The sequence below is a fragment of the Pteropus alecto genome, unplaced genomic scaffold, assembly GCF_000325575.1.
Source record: "Pteropus alecto unplaced genomic scaffold, ASM32557v1 scaffold1978, whole genome shotgun sequence".
Taxonomy (NCBI): Eukaryota; Metazoa; Chordata; class Mammalia; order Chiroptera; family Pteropodidae; genus Pteropus; species Pteropus alecto.
In genome coordinates this window covers 36707-52380 of record NW_006440832.1, presented here as the reverse complement: position 1 = coordinate 52380, position 15674 = coordinate 36707, and the positions used below count along the sequence as shown (strand labels likewise).

The window sequence follows — 15674 nt, the reverse complement described above, 5'->3', positions numbered from 1 at the left end:
GTGCATCCCCCTCCCCGGGCCCTCGCTCTGGCTCTGGCCAGGTCTCCGTGACAGGAGCCGCAGGGGGCAGACGCCTGGAAGAAGGAACAGTAAAAGCAGGCGCTGCTTCCTTGGTGCCCTGTGCCCGGCTTGGCCGCAGTCCCACGTGCAGGGACACCTTTTCTCACCCCACCAAGCCGTCCCCAGGTCCCACCTCCTGCCTTTCAACCTCTTCAGGCATAGGCGTGACCTGGAAGCTAAGTCAGGAAACCACCAGACGGGACAAAGCAAAGGCGTTTATTACAGAACTGAGCGCTCATGCAGCAGGGGGATGGACAGAAACCAGCCTTAGAGCGGGTGTCCCCACACACGTGCTTGCCTCACCACCTAAGATGCGGTGACTCTTCCCCAGTGTAGGTGACAGGAGACACCCACCAAGGAGGCTTCTCCATGTGACCAGGCCCCCATCAATGACAGTCCTGTTTTCACAGCAAGAACAGTCCCTACTCCAAACAGAATCCCCGCCCCACCCCACCCCACTTAAATGAAGACCCAGCCGCCAGCTTCGTCAGCCAGGAGGCAGCTCCGCAGGCAGGCGCTAAGTGAGGATGTCGTGGGCCTGGTGCTCCACCAGCATCTCCATGCTCTTCACGTCGCTGCACCAGAAGCCCAGGCGGTCCCGCATGCCCGCGATCTGAGTGCAAACCGGGACCAAATGGGCGTTAGACACTCGGGACACAGGGCCGATGGGGCAGCACTGATGAGGGCGGCAGAGCTGGGGCAGTGGGGTGTCCGAGCTGGGGCTGCCCCCAGCAACTCCTAGCACAAGGACGCTCTAAAGAATGGCACGTGAGAAAACAGGCAAGAGTAGAGAAAACCCACAAGCTTAAATTTCCAGCAAATGTGAATGAGATGAGTCTGAGCTCAAATCACGGAACCAGGAATGTATTTGATCAGAGTACCAATTTTCAGATTAAAGGGCATTATCAGCATGACCAGCACTGCTGTCGTCATAAGCGTTTAAATATAGGGTTCAAATCCCAGGTGCATTTAATCAGGTTCTTGGAAAAACCCTTAGACCCTACGGCGGTAATTCACTCTCCAAAACCTCTGTCTAACAAGGCTTTCTTCCTAAGTAGCTTCCAGCCAAAGGAAGCTAAGACGGGGCAGACAGGACCCGAATGCCATGAAGGCGAGCCACTCCGAAGGCCTCACCTGCTGCAGATCCAGCACGCGGGGCTGCACCCAGGTCATGTGGACCCGCCCGTCCACCTCGTCGATGCTCCCTTTCACCAGCCCCACCGAGAGCGCCTTCATCACCAGCAGCTCCACCTGTGCGCGGAGGGCTACCGTAAGACCCCGATACCGCCGCGCACCCATGGGCCCTGCTGGCCTCGATACACCCGGAAGCCAGATGCCGTTTCTTTCTGTGGTTTTGAGTCTAGGGAACCCTCGTCCCCGGGGAGCAGCTGTGCTACAGTGACACCCAGAGCCAACGAACCTTACCTCGTTCACACTGATTTTAGCACTTTTGGCAATTTCTTCAAAAGTGAGTTGTCTGTGATTGGCAGGTCGTGTGAAAGTCATCTGAAAAAAGTTTTAAGTTTTTCTTAATAAAAATTGTCAGAACTGATTGATAAGAGTATTTTTTATCAACACCAGCTCTAAAAATATAGATATTAGTACCACACTAAAATTTTCTTAACGCTAGTCACATACCGAGAACAAGCTTCCAGTACTTAGCCGAAAGTAAGTACCCTAGCAGCTCCTACCAGTCATCATTTGTGTCCTGAACAAGGACTTGCAGCTGCGGACACCGCAGTGACCAGAAACACCAAGTCTCTTTTCTCAGAAATCTTATATTCCAGTGGGGAAGACAAGGGATTCCACAGCCAGTGGAGTGGCAGCCGCTTCAGCTCAGATGGTCAGGTGCCTCTCTGAGAGGTCGTCTGAGCCGAGACCGAAATACAAAACTGAAAAAGCACGTGGTGGCCGAGGAAAAGGGAGGTGGTGGAGAAGGGTTAGGACAGGAGCAATGCCACCAATTTGCTGTGTCCAGAGGCTGGGGAGCCTGCGGGGGCACAGGCTCATCTGCAGGGCCCCACACCACAAACCATCCCGGCGGTCGCTCACCTCCATGAGGCACAACAGCTGAATTTTCCTCAGAAGCTGGGCTTCGTTGGCCGCTAAGTCAGGCTACAAGGCAGAAGGACACTTGTTACCTGACCTGGGCGGTGAAACTTCTTCACGGCACCAGATGGCGTAAGAGGAAACTGGGCCGGTTCAAGCATCTCGCACTGCGGGCCCCGGGGATCATGACTGGCTTTTAAAGAGTCACTTGAACTTTTCTTAGAAACTCATTCGAAAAGGGCCTGGCTGAACAGCCGTTTTCCAAGGCAAGGAGTTGACAAGGTATGTGTGACTGCCACAAACACGGGGTAGGACCATAGGGTGCAGGCATTTAGGGTGACTGGCACAAGGCAAGGCAGGGAAGGGCATGGCCTGGGCTGAGCGGGTCCAGGTGCACGTGGGGCCTCTGAGGGACAGGCCCGAGCTCCAGGGACTTGCTCTGAAGTGAAGGAGCTGGTCATTAACGTCGAGTGAAAAGCAGCGCTGCCAGGAGCACTGGGCCATGCGCCTCTGTGTGACGGGCACCATCTCCTGGCAGGTGGATCGAAAGGCTGCCTGCTGGGCACAGGACCAAACCCGGGGGGTGTGTTATGTGACTCAAACGGTTTGCGTCTCCGGGCCAGACTAGCCGCCTGGCACGGGCGTTTCCCCTCAGGCCCGCTCCCCAAGCTTGGGCTCTTCCCCAAGTGGCCACCTTCCTTCCAGAGTGGCACGTCTTTGCCTTTGAGATACTAACACGCAGGCTAGCTAGGTTTGGCAGGACCTTTCTGCCTCTTCACAGTCCATCTACACCTACTCTGCTTCATCACATGTGAAGTCTACAAATTTATTTTGGATTTGGAGAAAACGTTAAGTTCCAAAAAATACAAAAACAGAAACATAATTTCAATTAAAAAAGAATAAACCTGTCAAAGCTCAAGTCCTCCCTAAGCCCCGCCTCCCCAGACCCCACACTAGCCCGCCCTGACCACCCCCCCTGCTGCACTCATCCCCTGCATGGGGGCACCGACCACTCCCCACTGCCCTGCTGCACGCGCCTCCCCCAAGCCCCCCCCCACCGCTGCGTCACTCATCGCTGTGGCCTCCTGTGCTGCTTTGAGCCCAAAGCGTCCTCTCGCTCTGCTGAACGTGCTCTTCCCACCCCCTTCACGGGGCTCACGTCTCCCCACTTGTAAGGTCGCACACCCGCAACACCCCTCTACCCAGCACAGATGATGCTCCCGTCATGTTCTGTCCACAGCACTGGGTGCTACAGGTGACCATGTTACCGGAGTTTCTGCTGTACCCTCCCACGGTGACAGAAGACTGGCATGCCTCAGTCCCTGCTGCTCAGTGAACAGAGGACACGTGACTGTGTGCAGGGCCCGCCTGGGACTGACCTGCTGGCCCCAGGCGGCTTTCAGCGTCTGGAACCTCTCCACGTTGCCACTGTTGAAGGCGTAGAGGGTGTCGATCAGCCACTGCCGGTCAGTGCCCCTCAGAGACTCCAGTACGGGGTGCATGAGCTATGAGGACAGCACGGTCAGCTGACGGAACGCACAGCGGCCCCGTAAGAGAACCTGTGCCCCGGGTCCACTTACGAGTTCTCCAAAGTTAAAAACTCCGTCACCAAGAAGTCCCGCCAGTCCCAGCGTGAATGCTCGCTCTCGCTGCTCGGGCGCTAGGGCAACAATCCCCAACACGCGTGGTTACGACGGTCCAGCGGCCTCAAGAACCCCCGGGGACGGGGTGTCTTGAGAGTGAAGACACCCTGTCCTGGGGTGTTCGCACAGAGCGCTGACACTGTCGCCTCTCAGACACTGGACGATGCGGAGTACTCCCGGCACTACGCGCCTGGGTTCTGCGGGAGTCACTTGCTTACTCGTTCTCTCCTGAACGTGCGCGAACCTTCTATTTTCAGCCCCACTCCCCGTGCCCCCACCTCTCTTGTGAAAGAGTCCCCTCGTAGGGACCTCGTTTAGCCTCTCTCCAGACCAGACTTGACTGCTTCCTGTTCCCGCACAGCTATCCCTCCCCCGCCCCTGACCACGTCAGCTGCTTCTCCAGCATATTTTTCTTGAGATGCAGCAGGTAAAACCGCACTGACATCTCCAGGGGTCACTGGTCCCTTCTGCTCCCGCAGGAGACTGTGAGAAACGTCTAAAACGTGCCGAGGTTTCTTTGCTGAACTCAGGCTCATTGCACGTTTCCCTGGGTCACTTTTCTTCTCACCCTCAAATCCTGGGGAGCCCGTGTCATGCATCCCCTGGGCCTGCGTGTCTCGGGCGGGGCCCTGCTGTGCCCCTCGTCCTGCAGGTGCACGCCCCGACGGCACCGCGCTTCCCCCAGGCTCCGGCCTGGACAGGAGCCGAGACGTGGAGAAGGACCAGTAGAGGCTCGAGGAGCAAGCCTCATCCTCGCCTGACTCCACGCCGGAGATGAATCCAGCGCAGAAACTACAGGGTGAGCCACCCTCCCACCCTCGAACCCACAGGATTTCTTCAAAAAGGGATGAACGCGCTGGAGAGATTTCTCAGACCTGCTGCCTCAAGCAGCTCGCAGCTGTGTCTCAAGGGCTAGGTCCTTGCGGGATGTGGACTGGACGCCCGTGTTACCTGGCAGGTCCCTGATGTCGACACAGCCCAGGAACCGCAGGGCGTCTTTGTAGTAGGACGCGTGGTTCCCGACCGTCTGGTAGTATTTGCTGGACAGGTCGTAGAAACGGCTGTGAACGGACGTCACGCCAGGGAGGCTGTGCAGCATGTCCTCCACAGCCTCGATCGTCTCCTGCGCACGGGAAGCGAGGGAGCCTTTCTTTAACGTTTTAAGGTAACATGTGACAAGATGAGCAGCACAATAAACTTGACTACGTTAAAATGGAAAACTTCGCTTCACCTAAAACAAGAAAGTAACAAAGGGAAAGGTAGTCATGGCACAGGTGACGTACCAGGGACTATGACCCAGGCCACGTAAGAAACTCTCACACATCAACGGGAGACAAACAAAAAAAAAGATATCGACAGGCAATTTATGGAAGTGGAGACATGAACAGGTCAATAAGCCAGCGGTAATCAAGAAATGCGAGGCACGTTTCACCTCCATTGCATCGGCAAGAATTAAACGGCCTAAAACTAGCAAGTATTGAAAATACACAGCTTCGGGAGTCTGCACAGGTGCTGCTGGGGCGTGAGACACCTGGGAGAGATCTCTGGCAGTATCTGGGAGACGTGGACAGCACACGCTATACACCTGTAGTCTCACCTCCAGGCCTATGTCCAGGTGAGATTCTGCCCACGTCCACAAGGAACCAGGCACATAAATGCTGACGACAGCATTATTCCTAATAGAAAAGAACTACCTGAATCCGTTTAAGAGGACACTGGACACACCGGCTAAGAAATAACTGCACAGAAATAGCACATAACAGCAAAAACAAGCTGGTCACCCTCACCCCTCACATCCAGCCAGTGTGTTAAAACAATACCACGTCATCTAGTCATGCATGTCTATCCGTGTGGCACGTGTGACACCACGCTGGAGCACAGGCGCTCGGGGGAGGATGGTCTGAGGGGCCCAGCAGCACTGCCCGTTCTGTGCTGCTTCGTCCCTAGGCCGGCTAGGGCGCCCGGATGCTCATGCACCCTCGACAGAATTTTACAGCTTTTGGTATGGCTTAAATACTTCAAAACAAATGCAGTGACTATGCATGGGGGCTCAGATGGGATGCAGTAAGAACCAAGAAAAAGTACATTTTAGGGCGATGAGAACATGAACATTTACCCCAACATTTCCTTTAATGTCATGGTCACCAAAAAACCCAAACCCAAACACACACACGTAGTCTCTAGCAAACAATGTGAACTGACCGTGTGAACTGAGTCTTACTGCCACCCACACCCGTCCCCCAAAGTACAAGTGAGAGCGGCACAGACAGGCAACTTCGGCGATCAGGGCGCAGAGAGGAGGAGCGGCCTGTGACCTGTCAGTCGCAAGAACCCACGTGCCGACGGCTGCGTGGACGCCTGCTGGGTAGACACGCTGTGGCCTGTAAGTCTTGCTCTTCTGTTAAGGACACAGGTAACCTACTAGCCACTTGCTCTTAATGGTGCTGGGGATCCCCCGCAAAGAATGTTAACAATAAGAATCCGAAGGTACGGGTATGAGAGTACTCTGTACTATTTTTGCAACTTTTTATAATTCAAAATTATTTTTAAATAATGAAAGAGAAAGAACAGGATTTGCCCCTACAGTTTTAAAAGAATCAAAGGTATGTCTGAGGTGCGGCGACCTCACCTTTGTAACCTGCAGGTCTCCGATGTTTAACTTGAGAGCCCCGATGGCCGTCTTACACAGGATCACTGCCTCGTCGCTGCTTTTCACCTGAAGATGCCAGAACAGGGACCTGAGAAGTGTGGGCAGCAGGCTGATACAGCCAGACGGGGTGCCCTAGCAGAGTCCCACCCGCAGATACTGGTCTCCAGAGCTGTGGACAGTGAGCACAGACACAAACTGTGAGTTGCTATTTAAAAGGTCTGGCTCAAACGTCACTTACCTTTTCACGAGTCTTTTCCAGAAAAGTGAGAGCCACGTTAGGATCTGGAGAAGAAAGCAGGACAGAGTCAGCAGAATACCAGCGAAGCATCTTTACAGACTGGTTTCTACCAACCAGGACAACTTTTAGGTTTAAAACATAAAATACAATAAAAATGTAAGTTAGAATGCAATACTTTCCGTCAGAAGGCAAGATCATTCTCATTACTTGGCCCAGTCCTTTGGACACAGCGTGGGACTCACCAGTCATCTGTCTGACCACGTGCAGAATGATCTCCACCAGGGACAAAGGGTTCACCCTGAAACGAAACCACTGGTCGCTGGCTGTCAACAAGCACCAGTGTTTTCACTGTCAAAGTCAAAAGCTGACAAAAGAGCTTTACCTGTGTTCAAACTCACTGATGAAGTTCTCATAGAGCTGTGGGGCCAAAACATGGAGAGTCATTACGAGACGCTCTCACTCTGCAAAGTCCAGGCTGCAGACACTACTGCGACACCCACCACTCGGTGGCACTGCACAGATGTCTGCTGAGTGACAGGAGATGTAAATAATCACAGTGCGTTACTGGGGAGAGCTAGGTTCTTTCTGGCTGAAGAGCAATCCCTAGGCTCTCTCTCCAAGTGCCCGAGCAAAACTGAACACCGGCCTGCAAGGCCGGGAACCCAAGCAGTCTGAGCAGCCTGCAGGCTACTGTACCCGCCACAGGAGTCTCGGTCCCTCGGCACACTCGGGCACGCGCCCAGGGCCTGCGCCAGGAACTACAGACAAGGGTGTGCAGGAAAGCGGCTTAGTCTTCGTGGCGCTCCTGAGCTCCTGGCCTAGTAGAGAAGACAGACTTGGAGACAAATAAATAACAATACTGAGAGCTGAAGAGTAAGGGGAAGAAAAGCATACAGGTGGATGGGCCAAAGGGAGAGGTTTCGAAAGTGATTCCAGAAATAGTGACAACTGAGTTTAAAGAATGAATAGCAGTTAAAGTGAACAGACTCGGTGTGGGAGAAGGGGCCACTGGGAGAACATTCTAGAGAGGAACAAACGTGCGAAAGCACTGAAGAAAAAACTGCACTGTCTTCGGAGCACTGCTGAAGGGCACAGAGGCTGACAGGCACTGGGGCTTGGTCTCTGTCCCAGAGTTGAGGCTGTGGAGACACACGGCCACACTTCCATTTTAGGGACATGACTTGGGGCATAGAGGGTAGCGAGGAAAAAGACTTAGGGACAGAGACCAGTTCAGGCTACTAGCGGTCAAGACAGGAGAGGGAGGGAGCAATGGCAGTGAGGGCAGACGAGCAGCCTGAGAAGTGCTGCTGAGGTGAACCAGCCTTGATCGGAGGTGGACAGGCCACAGAGAAGGGGAGCTGACAGTGACCTCTGAGCTCGTGGCTGGGTAACTGGCGACGGAAGTGTCCAGGGTGGGCAAAGTGGGAGACGGAACCTCTGGACACCGCCAACTTAGGATCGGGAGAATCTGAAGTTGCTCTGGGAGATGAAGACAGAGAGATGGAAAGGGCCCTGCAAGAGCATGGTGGGCACATGCGTGTATGTACACACGCACGCGTGCGCGCACACACGTGTGTGAATGTAATCCAGCCCTAAAAAAGGAGAAAATCCTGCCATTTGCGACAAGGATGGACCTCGAGGGCATTATGCTCACTGAAATAAGAGAAAAACAGATACCATATGATCTCAAAAAAAAAAACCAAAAAAACTTGTAGATACAGAGAACACAGTAATGTTTGCCAGAGGCAGGGGGGCGGGGTGTGCATGTGCGTGTGAGAAATGGTCAAAGGTGGTTAAAAGGTACAAACTTCTCATTATAATATTAGTAACCACCCAGAACGTGATGACTCTAGTTAACAATGTGTATTGCCTGTTTGAAAGCTTCTAGGAGAGCAGGTTTTAGAAGTTCTCCTCACAAGAAAGAAAAATTGTAACTAAGTGAGGTGAGCAGTGTTAACGTGTCAGATCATTAAACTGTAAACCTTAAACTAAAACAATGTTATATAGCAATTATTTCTCTCTAAAACTTTGGGAAAAAAGAAAACAAGAAATGTCTCTGTAGCAGCCAGTTAGATATTTAAATTTTGTCACCCAGCAAAGGCCATGGAAATACATGGTCTATCATTACAAAGGACTACTTCAAAGGGATTTAACTCAGTAAGAGGAAACGTTTCAACATTGTTGACACCAATTATAATTCATAGTGGTACCTCAAGAAAAGAGCCCTCTAAAGAAAGTCTGTTAAATCTAGAAACTCAAAATTACTTCTGGTGGCTGCAAATTCATGAATACTATCTGAAAGTTACGTGGGCTGGGTTATCAACAATTTTTAAAGGTTTTTGTCCATGGAAATAGTAAACTTCAATTTGCCGACCCAAATAAGTGTCACATTACCATGAGGTTCAGGAAATATTTTACTATGTGTAGAAACTGTTTAAAAAAAAAAAAAATAGGATAAAAACAAACAATTATAAAATATCCATCACTATAATATAGACCTTAGAGAGCAAATATTAAGGCAGCTCTAATTGATCATCTCTGCTCATAATCCAGAAGACAGAATACCCAGCAAAATCTCCAGGCTTACAGATGACTACAAGTTCCTTTGAGTAGTAAAATGTCAAACTGATGGATATAAACTATAGGAAAATCTTAGGAGCCCAGGGGTGGGGAAATCAGGTGGTAAGCTTCACTGTGAGCACTGTGCAGGGTAAATAACTCAGGCTATCATTATGGACCAGCTTTCAGTTCCCATGCACCTATAATCTCTGATTCATTCAGAATCCAAGAGAAAGGTATCAAAGAGAAAGACATCAGGAAAGACCTCAAAGAGGTTACAAATTCTTGGGGGTTTGTTGGGGGATCTGGGAAAGGCTGGGGCAGAGTGGTTGTTTTAATGTTGACAAAACTCTAGAAGTGCTCTTTTTCAGGGGTAGCATGCCCCCCTGCTCCCAAGTAAAGCACAAAAGGTGCTCTTTCCTCCACGCTCCCCAGGACAAAGGTCTGGGCAAGTGAGCAGAGTTGGTGAGGAAGAGCGATTGCAGGCATTTAAAGGGCCCTTATGGTAATCCTCCTAGGTACCCTACCCTACCCCCTAACTGGTTCGGAATTTTCAATTTCTGAATAACAGTTTTCAAGAGTACAACGCTTAGAAGAAAAAGTCTATAAACAACAAGCTATAAGAGGTGCCATAAACAGTGTTTTAGGCTGGGATTTCAGAGAAAGTCTGAACATCTGTATGAATCCTCTTCTGCCACTTATTAGCTGTGACCTATGGCAAGTTACTTAATCTCCTGGTGTCCGCTTCTACATTAAAAAAAATAGGATGACAGTAGTACTTACCTCCCAATGTTGTTATGAAGATTCGATAAGTAAATATGTATAGCACTTAAAACAGTATCCGACGTCAAGTGATTGCTAAATAGGTGTAGCGTGTTATTACAAATCCCAAGCATTATTTTAAAAATTCCTTGGGCACACATATATAATCTGACCTGTGATTACAAATCATTTACCTTAATGAGACCATCTCCTTGGGCAAAGCACGGGTCCTGCACAAAATCAAGAACCTGAAGTGTCAGCTGATGCCACAACCTGAAAAACAGAAGGCCCTTAAGACCTATAAACTAATTTCCAGTCACAGACATCTTCAGCCTTGATGGTCCTATCAAATAACAAATAACAAATACTCACCAATCTCCACTGTGTAACAGAAGAACGCTAAAGCAGATGCTAATAAACCCGAGTTCATTTCTTGGCTCTGCTACTCAATGGTTATGTTACCTTGAGATCACTCATTTCCTCAGCTAAAAACAGAGAACACCTTTCTAGACTACCTCAATAGGTTATTCTAAGGTTCGACTAGAAAGCACAACTTTGGAATAGTCATACATGTTCAAGGTGAAATCTTGGCTCTTCTACTTATTAGCTGAGTATCTCAGGGAAAGAACTTAAACTGAGCTTCAGTTTCCTCATCTGTGAATGTCGAGTGAATACATAAAACCTCTAGAATGACATCACATTAAAACTAAAGGCCAGTTTTTAAGGAAGCAAATAAAACACTTTGAACAATACAAAGTGCTACCCAAAAGAAGCAATTATTTGCCAAACACTAAGAATTTTCTCCCCAAATCCTTAGTATCATCAAAACATGTATTGAATGAATATCTGTGTGAAGGCGCTACGCTAAACGCGAGGGCTGTTAACTGGGAGGTTGTAACAGGAGTTGTATTCGCCTCGGGAACAATGCCAGCCCAGTCCCAACAATTTGTTCATTTAAAAGGAGGTTGGTGCTTAGCAACGGACAGTTTAATCATTCTGAAATTCATCCTATTTCTAAACAAACCCAAGCTGCGATCTCTCTAGAGGCACAAAGCCCAATACGAAATACAATGGTAAGTCGGGACCATGGGAGAGGGGAAAAGTGGTCGTACCCAGCGTGTAACCGGTGACGCAATCGACGCGGAAAAGTTCTCTGGCCTCTGGTTTGTCTGTTCCAGACCGCTGACAAAGATAGCGGTCACAGTATGACAAGGATAAGTACAAGACACCAGGATCTGTTATCCAAAATGGATGGAACCTGACTCCGAGAATGTGTGCAGCTAAAATCACAGGCCAGCCCCGAATCCTTTTTCTAAGACCGGAAGGAAGGGGAGTTCAGAAGCTCGGCCACCGTCTCTCGGTCGGGGGGGGGGCAGTTAAACCCCGGACCCCCGAATCCTGTCTACGGCTCTGCTCCTCGGTCCTCGTGGGCCGTCACCCCTCTTCCTCCTCTGCCCTGCCCTTCCGGGTTACACCGCCCACCTCCCCCGCCCAGCCTGTCCTCCGCACTGTCCCCCGCAACAGGTCCAAGTGCCCTCGGCCCATCAAGGTCCCGCCCCTCCCCCAGTCTCCCGCTCTCCTGTCGCCGGGTCCCCTCGGTTTGGCGCTCACTTCTTCGTGTAGAGCTCCTCCAGGCGGTGCCACACGGCGGCCTGGCCGGGCCCGGAGCTCTGGCTCTGCTGCAGGAAGCCGGGAACGTCCTTCATTTCGGCAGAAAGATCCCCGGACAGCGGCACCACTGAGAAATCCGCGCCGCCGGAAGTGCTCACTCACTTCCGGCGCCGCGACACGCGGGGCATGCCGGGAGCGCCCCAGCGGCCCGGGCGCCCGGCGGTCGTCCGGGTAACCGCGCCTGCGCGCTCGGGACGAAGTTCTGTGCCGGCTGGTCTGGGTTTCCCGCGCACCGGGCAGGGCCACTGAGGCGTTGCAGCGTACGGTCGCCGGGGGTCGACCGCGCCGTCGCCTGGCCGTGTGGCCTTGGCCTGTGGGACCCGCAGTTTCTCATCTCCAGAGCGGACGACGATAATAGTACCCCAGGACTAAGTGTGAGATGCCGGATCATGTAAGCGCTCACAGTGTCCGTCGTCACCGCCCCGACCAAAAGGGGCTGGGAGCGCGGGGCAGCGAAATGCAGGGCCCTGGTCTGGCGTCCCGGGTGCGAAGCGGGACTGCAGTGCACTGGGGAACCGCCCCCGCCTGGCGTCCGTGGCCCCTCCCACCCGTGGGGGCGGGGCGAGGGGCGGGGCGAGCACGTGACCCCCGGGGACGACGCCGCGTGCGGCTGTGGCGAACATGGCACTGTGGGCTCGGCCCGCCGTTCGCGCACTCGGACTCTGGGGCCCAGGAGGTGAGCGGGCCTGGGCCCGCCAGCCTCGGTTCGTCTGGGTAGCACCCGCGGGTCGGGGCTCGGGCCGCGGCATTGTCGCCGCGGTGGCCAGTGGCGTTCGGGGACGGCGAGCGCGGCCGGGCGGCCTCCCCTGCGCGATCGGCTGGTCGCTGGGGGGACCGGGGAGGTCGGGTCGGGTCATGCGGCTCAGGGCACGCCGGGGGGGACCCAGTGGCGACGGTTTCTTGTTTTTCTCACTGGCACTTTGGGCGTGTACAAGCAGCACTTAGGTGTCATTGCTGACACCACCCGTTTTTTAGTTACGTTCTGTCCTGTACTTGGCCGTTTTTACGTAACAGTATGTCGCAGAGTTACTTCTATTTGGAGACAAATGCTGCTTCAACCTTTTTACTCCCAGGCTTGCTTCTCAGGGTCCTCTTGCAGCCAGTAAATCCGATCCCATGTACCATGTAGGCTTTAAGTGACACTTAAGTATATTCTGGACATTTGGTAAAATTCTGTCCATGTGTTTTTCAGTGACAAACATTTATGTAGCTGAGAAATGCACATCACGTATGACACCTTGCTCATGGCAGGCGCTCAACAACGTTAATAACTTCTGTGATATGTGTTTTTTTCCAACACCACTTAGCAGTTCTCCAGTTTTCCACAGACACTGACTGGATGTCCCACAAATTTGAGTTAGTTGTGACACATCACCTGGACGTGGTACCAGATCCTATAGTCTGGGGTTCAGTCCCACAAAACTGCCCCCACTTGAGATGCCAAATCAGGTTGTCACCTCTGCTTCTGACCCTCGGGCTGTAAAGTGGAGGTCTCCATGATGCTCTCCTCAGATTGGAATCGTGCTTGAGCGGCTCCCGGAACTCTGTAAAGCGGTTAAGATTCGAGCGCCCCAGTTTGTTGAGAGGATGTGAAAGGGTACGATCGGGCAGCCAGGGGAAGAGACGAGGAGGCCAAGGGCTGGAGGGTCCCTAACGAGAGCATCAGTGCCGTGGAGTTTGGGCCCTGGGCCTGGCTGGCTTTCTGGTTCCCCAGTCTGGAAACTCTCTGAGCCCCCTCCTGTTGGGTTTTTAGGGAGACTCCAACCCTCTAATCCTGGTTGGCTCCCCTGGCAACCAGCTCCCATCCTTAGAGGATTTAAGTTCATTAACATAAAGCCAGGTGCGGTTGAAAGGGGCTTGTGAACACCCATTTCACCTTCTTGGCTCTGAATCAACTTCAGCACCTGAGGACAAAAGGCCCCATATTGTAACAAGACAATTCCATTACTCTTAGGAAATTAGGGTTCGGGGACAAAGACCAAAAATATATATTTACTACGATTCACAAGATCACAACTTTCTTCTCGTTCCTTTTGTATTCTCACACCAGCTCGCATTTAGGGGGTCCTCAGTAAACGTTTGGGTGGGGAGCCGTGTGAAGTGGTCATTTCATCGCTGTGGTTGGAGCCAGGTGGTTGGAGCCAGAGCATTCTCTCGTCCCTGACCAGCTGGCGTGGTTCTCTTTAGCACATCCCCTGGGGATGTCCCGACTCGCTTTCAGAAGAGCTGCCTTTCCAGGTGCTCTCAGCAGGCCTCCCATGCAGCGGGCCTCACTCGGTCGAGGTCGCGGGCGTCTCAGCAGGAGCGTGGGGAGGTCGCTGGTGTCCGTTGTGTGTGCACTTTCCACTGGTTGGTTTACAGTGATGGAGATGAGAGTGTCTCTTCCTGGCTTTGGCTTTAGCAGCTGAGGTTCGATGTTGGAGTGACTTAAGGGACAGGCAGCAAGTGAGGCCTCCGACTCCTTCTGGTGCCCTTAGCTCCGCACACATGCCTTCCCTTGTCATGCTCCCCTTCCTCAGTACACACCCCTCAGAGTCTGGCTCTCTTGAAAACCAAGATGGTGCTTTATGTGGCAGGAGAGGTGACAACAGAAGGCTGTGTGGGGACTGTGTGTGGCAAGCAAGTCCCTGAATGGCACTGTGGCTGAGCCCAGCGTGGAGCGTGAGAGGCAGCATGCAGGGTAACTACGCAAAGGGAAGGGGTGACCCTAAAAGGAGTAGGGTGCCAGTAGTGCCACTTTTCAGAGGAGGAGAAATGACTTCTCACTGGGGTACCGCAGTGGGCTCAGGAAGGAGGCGGCATTTGCCCCTGGCCTTGCCTATGGCAGGTTTGGATATGCTGAGGTGGAGAAAGTTTTTTCCAGGCATCGGGGATCTATAAGAACCAGGAGTCCTTTTGTTTGGTGGGAAGGAGGGAGAAATGGGGCTGTCACAGGAGTGGTGCCTGCTGTGCCAAGGTGTGGCATCTAGGCAGCAGAGCTTCAGGTGCCAAGTCGGTCAGTCTGCAGAGATTTCATAGTGTTGGTTTCATAAGGAACAAAGGAAAAACACAGACAGCACACAGGAGAGGGAGCTAGGGCCTTGCTGCTAGGAGACAAGTCGAAATTGTGCTGACCCGTGTCCGAAGATGTGCACTTAGAGGCTTACTTCTTGTGTGTGTCATACATGAATTAAAGAAATGCCATTTCCTGTTTTTCTGTCTGTGTTCGCTTTAGAGTCTTCATCATTTGGGGAGATTGTCAGTTCCATTCGTGGCATCCTTTTTCCCATCAGGATGGAGGGCTATCTCTACCGAGGTCAGAGGTGTCGTGGGGCAGGGTCACCAAGGACCATGTCCTAGAAGAACAGACATGGTGGCTGCCAGCCCTGGGGCTGTGAGGACGGTGGCTGTGCAGTGGGCTGGCAGTCCTGAGCTCTGGGCAAGTCACCAGCATGAGGCAGGAGAGGAAGAAGTCGTTTAGCTCAGCTAGATGCCAGGCCGGGGCCCTCAGAGCAGGTCCAGAATGAGGCAGCCTCGAGCCGAGTGTTTTCAGGGGCTGCTCCAGGTTTTGTGTTCTTTGTATCGCTTTTGTTTCCTTCCTGATGCTTTCTGGAGGCCTCCCTGAAGCCTATGACTCGTTGTGTATTGCGCTCTTTGCGCTCTTTTCCGGTGGAACAGCATCTCGCTCTCCCAGCCAGTCTCAGCCCCTGGCTCCTGGGGGGGCCTGCAGCTTGTGGAGGGCGCCCGGCCCGGCCCAGCCTCCCCAGCGCCTCGCGGTGCCGTGTGGTCTGTTTGCCTGGAAAGTGAGCAGCCTCGGAATTCGTGGGGTTGTCGATGTCTGCCGTGGTTTGAACCCCTGGCCTTCAGGGTGTAGATGTTTCTTTGTGGAATAGTCTGTAAAACCCACTTTCATCCTGATAATATTTGGGTAAAGTCTGAGATGTTTAACTTCGTTTAAATGCCGCTGCTCACTCACCCCGTCCCAGGTGTGTGAGCGCGTGCGGCCCTGCGGAGCCCACGGAGGTGCCCCCGGCCCCAGCCTGAGCCCTCGGTGCGGAGCCCG

General features: G+C 52.6%; 2 protein-coding genes across 7 annotated transcripts in view; one reads left to right on the top strand and one right to left on the bottom strand.

Moving 5' to 3' along the window:
- Positions 1-255: 255 nt before the first annotated feature.
- PSMD13 (proteasome 26S subunit, non-ATPase 13) lies at positions 256-11753 on the bottom strand. Its single transcript, XM_006917930.3, has 13 exons — positions 11573-11753; positions 10156-10234; positions 7023-7057; positions 6883-6938; positions 6641-6684; positions 6382-6468; positions 4704-4875; positions 3690-3769; positions 3489-3614; positions 2113-2175; positions 1486-1566; positions 1195-1311; positions 256-673 (listed from the first exon to the last, which is right to left on the bottom strand). Exons 1-13 carry the CDS (start codon positions 11665-11667, stop codon positions 578-580), a joined length of 1131 nt encoding a protein of 376 aa, XP_006917992.1. The 5' UTR covers positions 11668-11753; the 3' UTR covers positions 256-577.
- A 43-nt stretch (positions 11754-11796) lies between these two features.
- The window catches only part of SIRT3 (sirtuin 3), a 10230-nt gene continuing 6352 nt past the window's right edge, over positions 11797-15674 (top strand). Inside the window, exon 1 of one of the 6 annotated variants that reach the window (XM_015594075.2) lies at positions 11797-12023. Coding sequence is in view for 4 of the 6 variants with exons in the window: in XM_006917929.3 (XP_006917991.1) it covers positions 12254-12336 (83 nt within the window). In the remaining 2 variants the exon portion in view is untranslated. The other 5 variants (XM_015594072.2, XM_015594076.2, XM_006917929.3 and 2 more) reach the window with 5 other exon arrangements.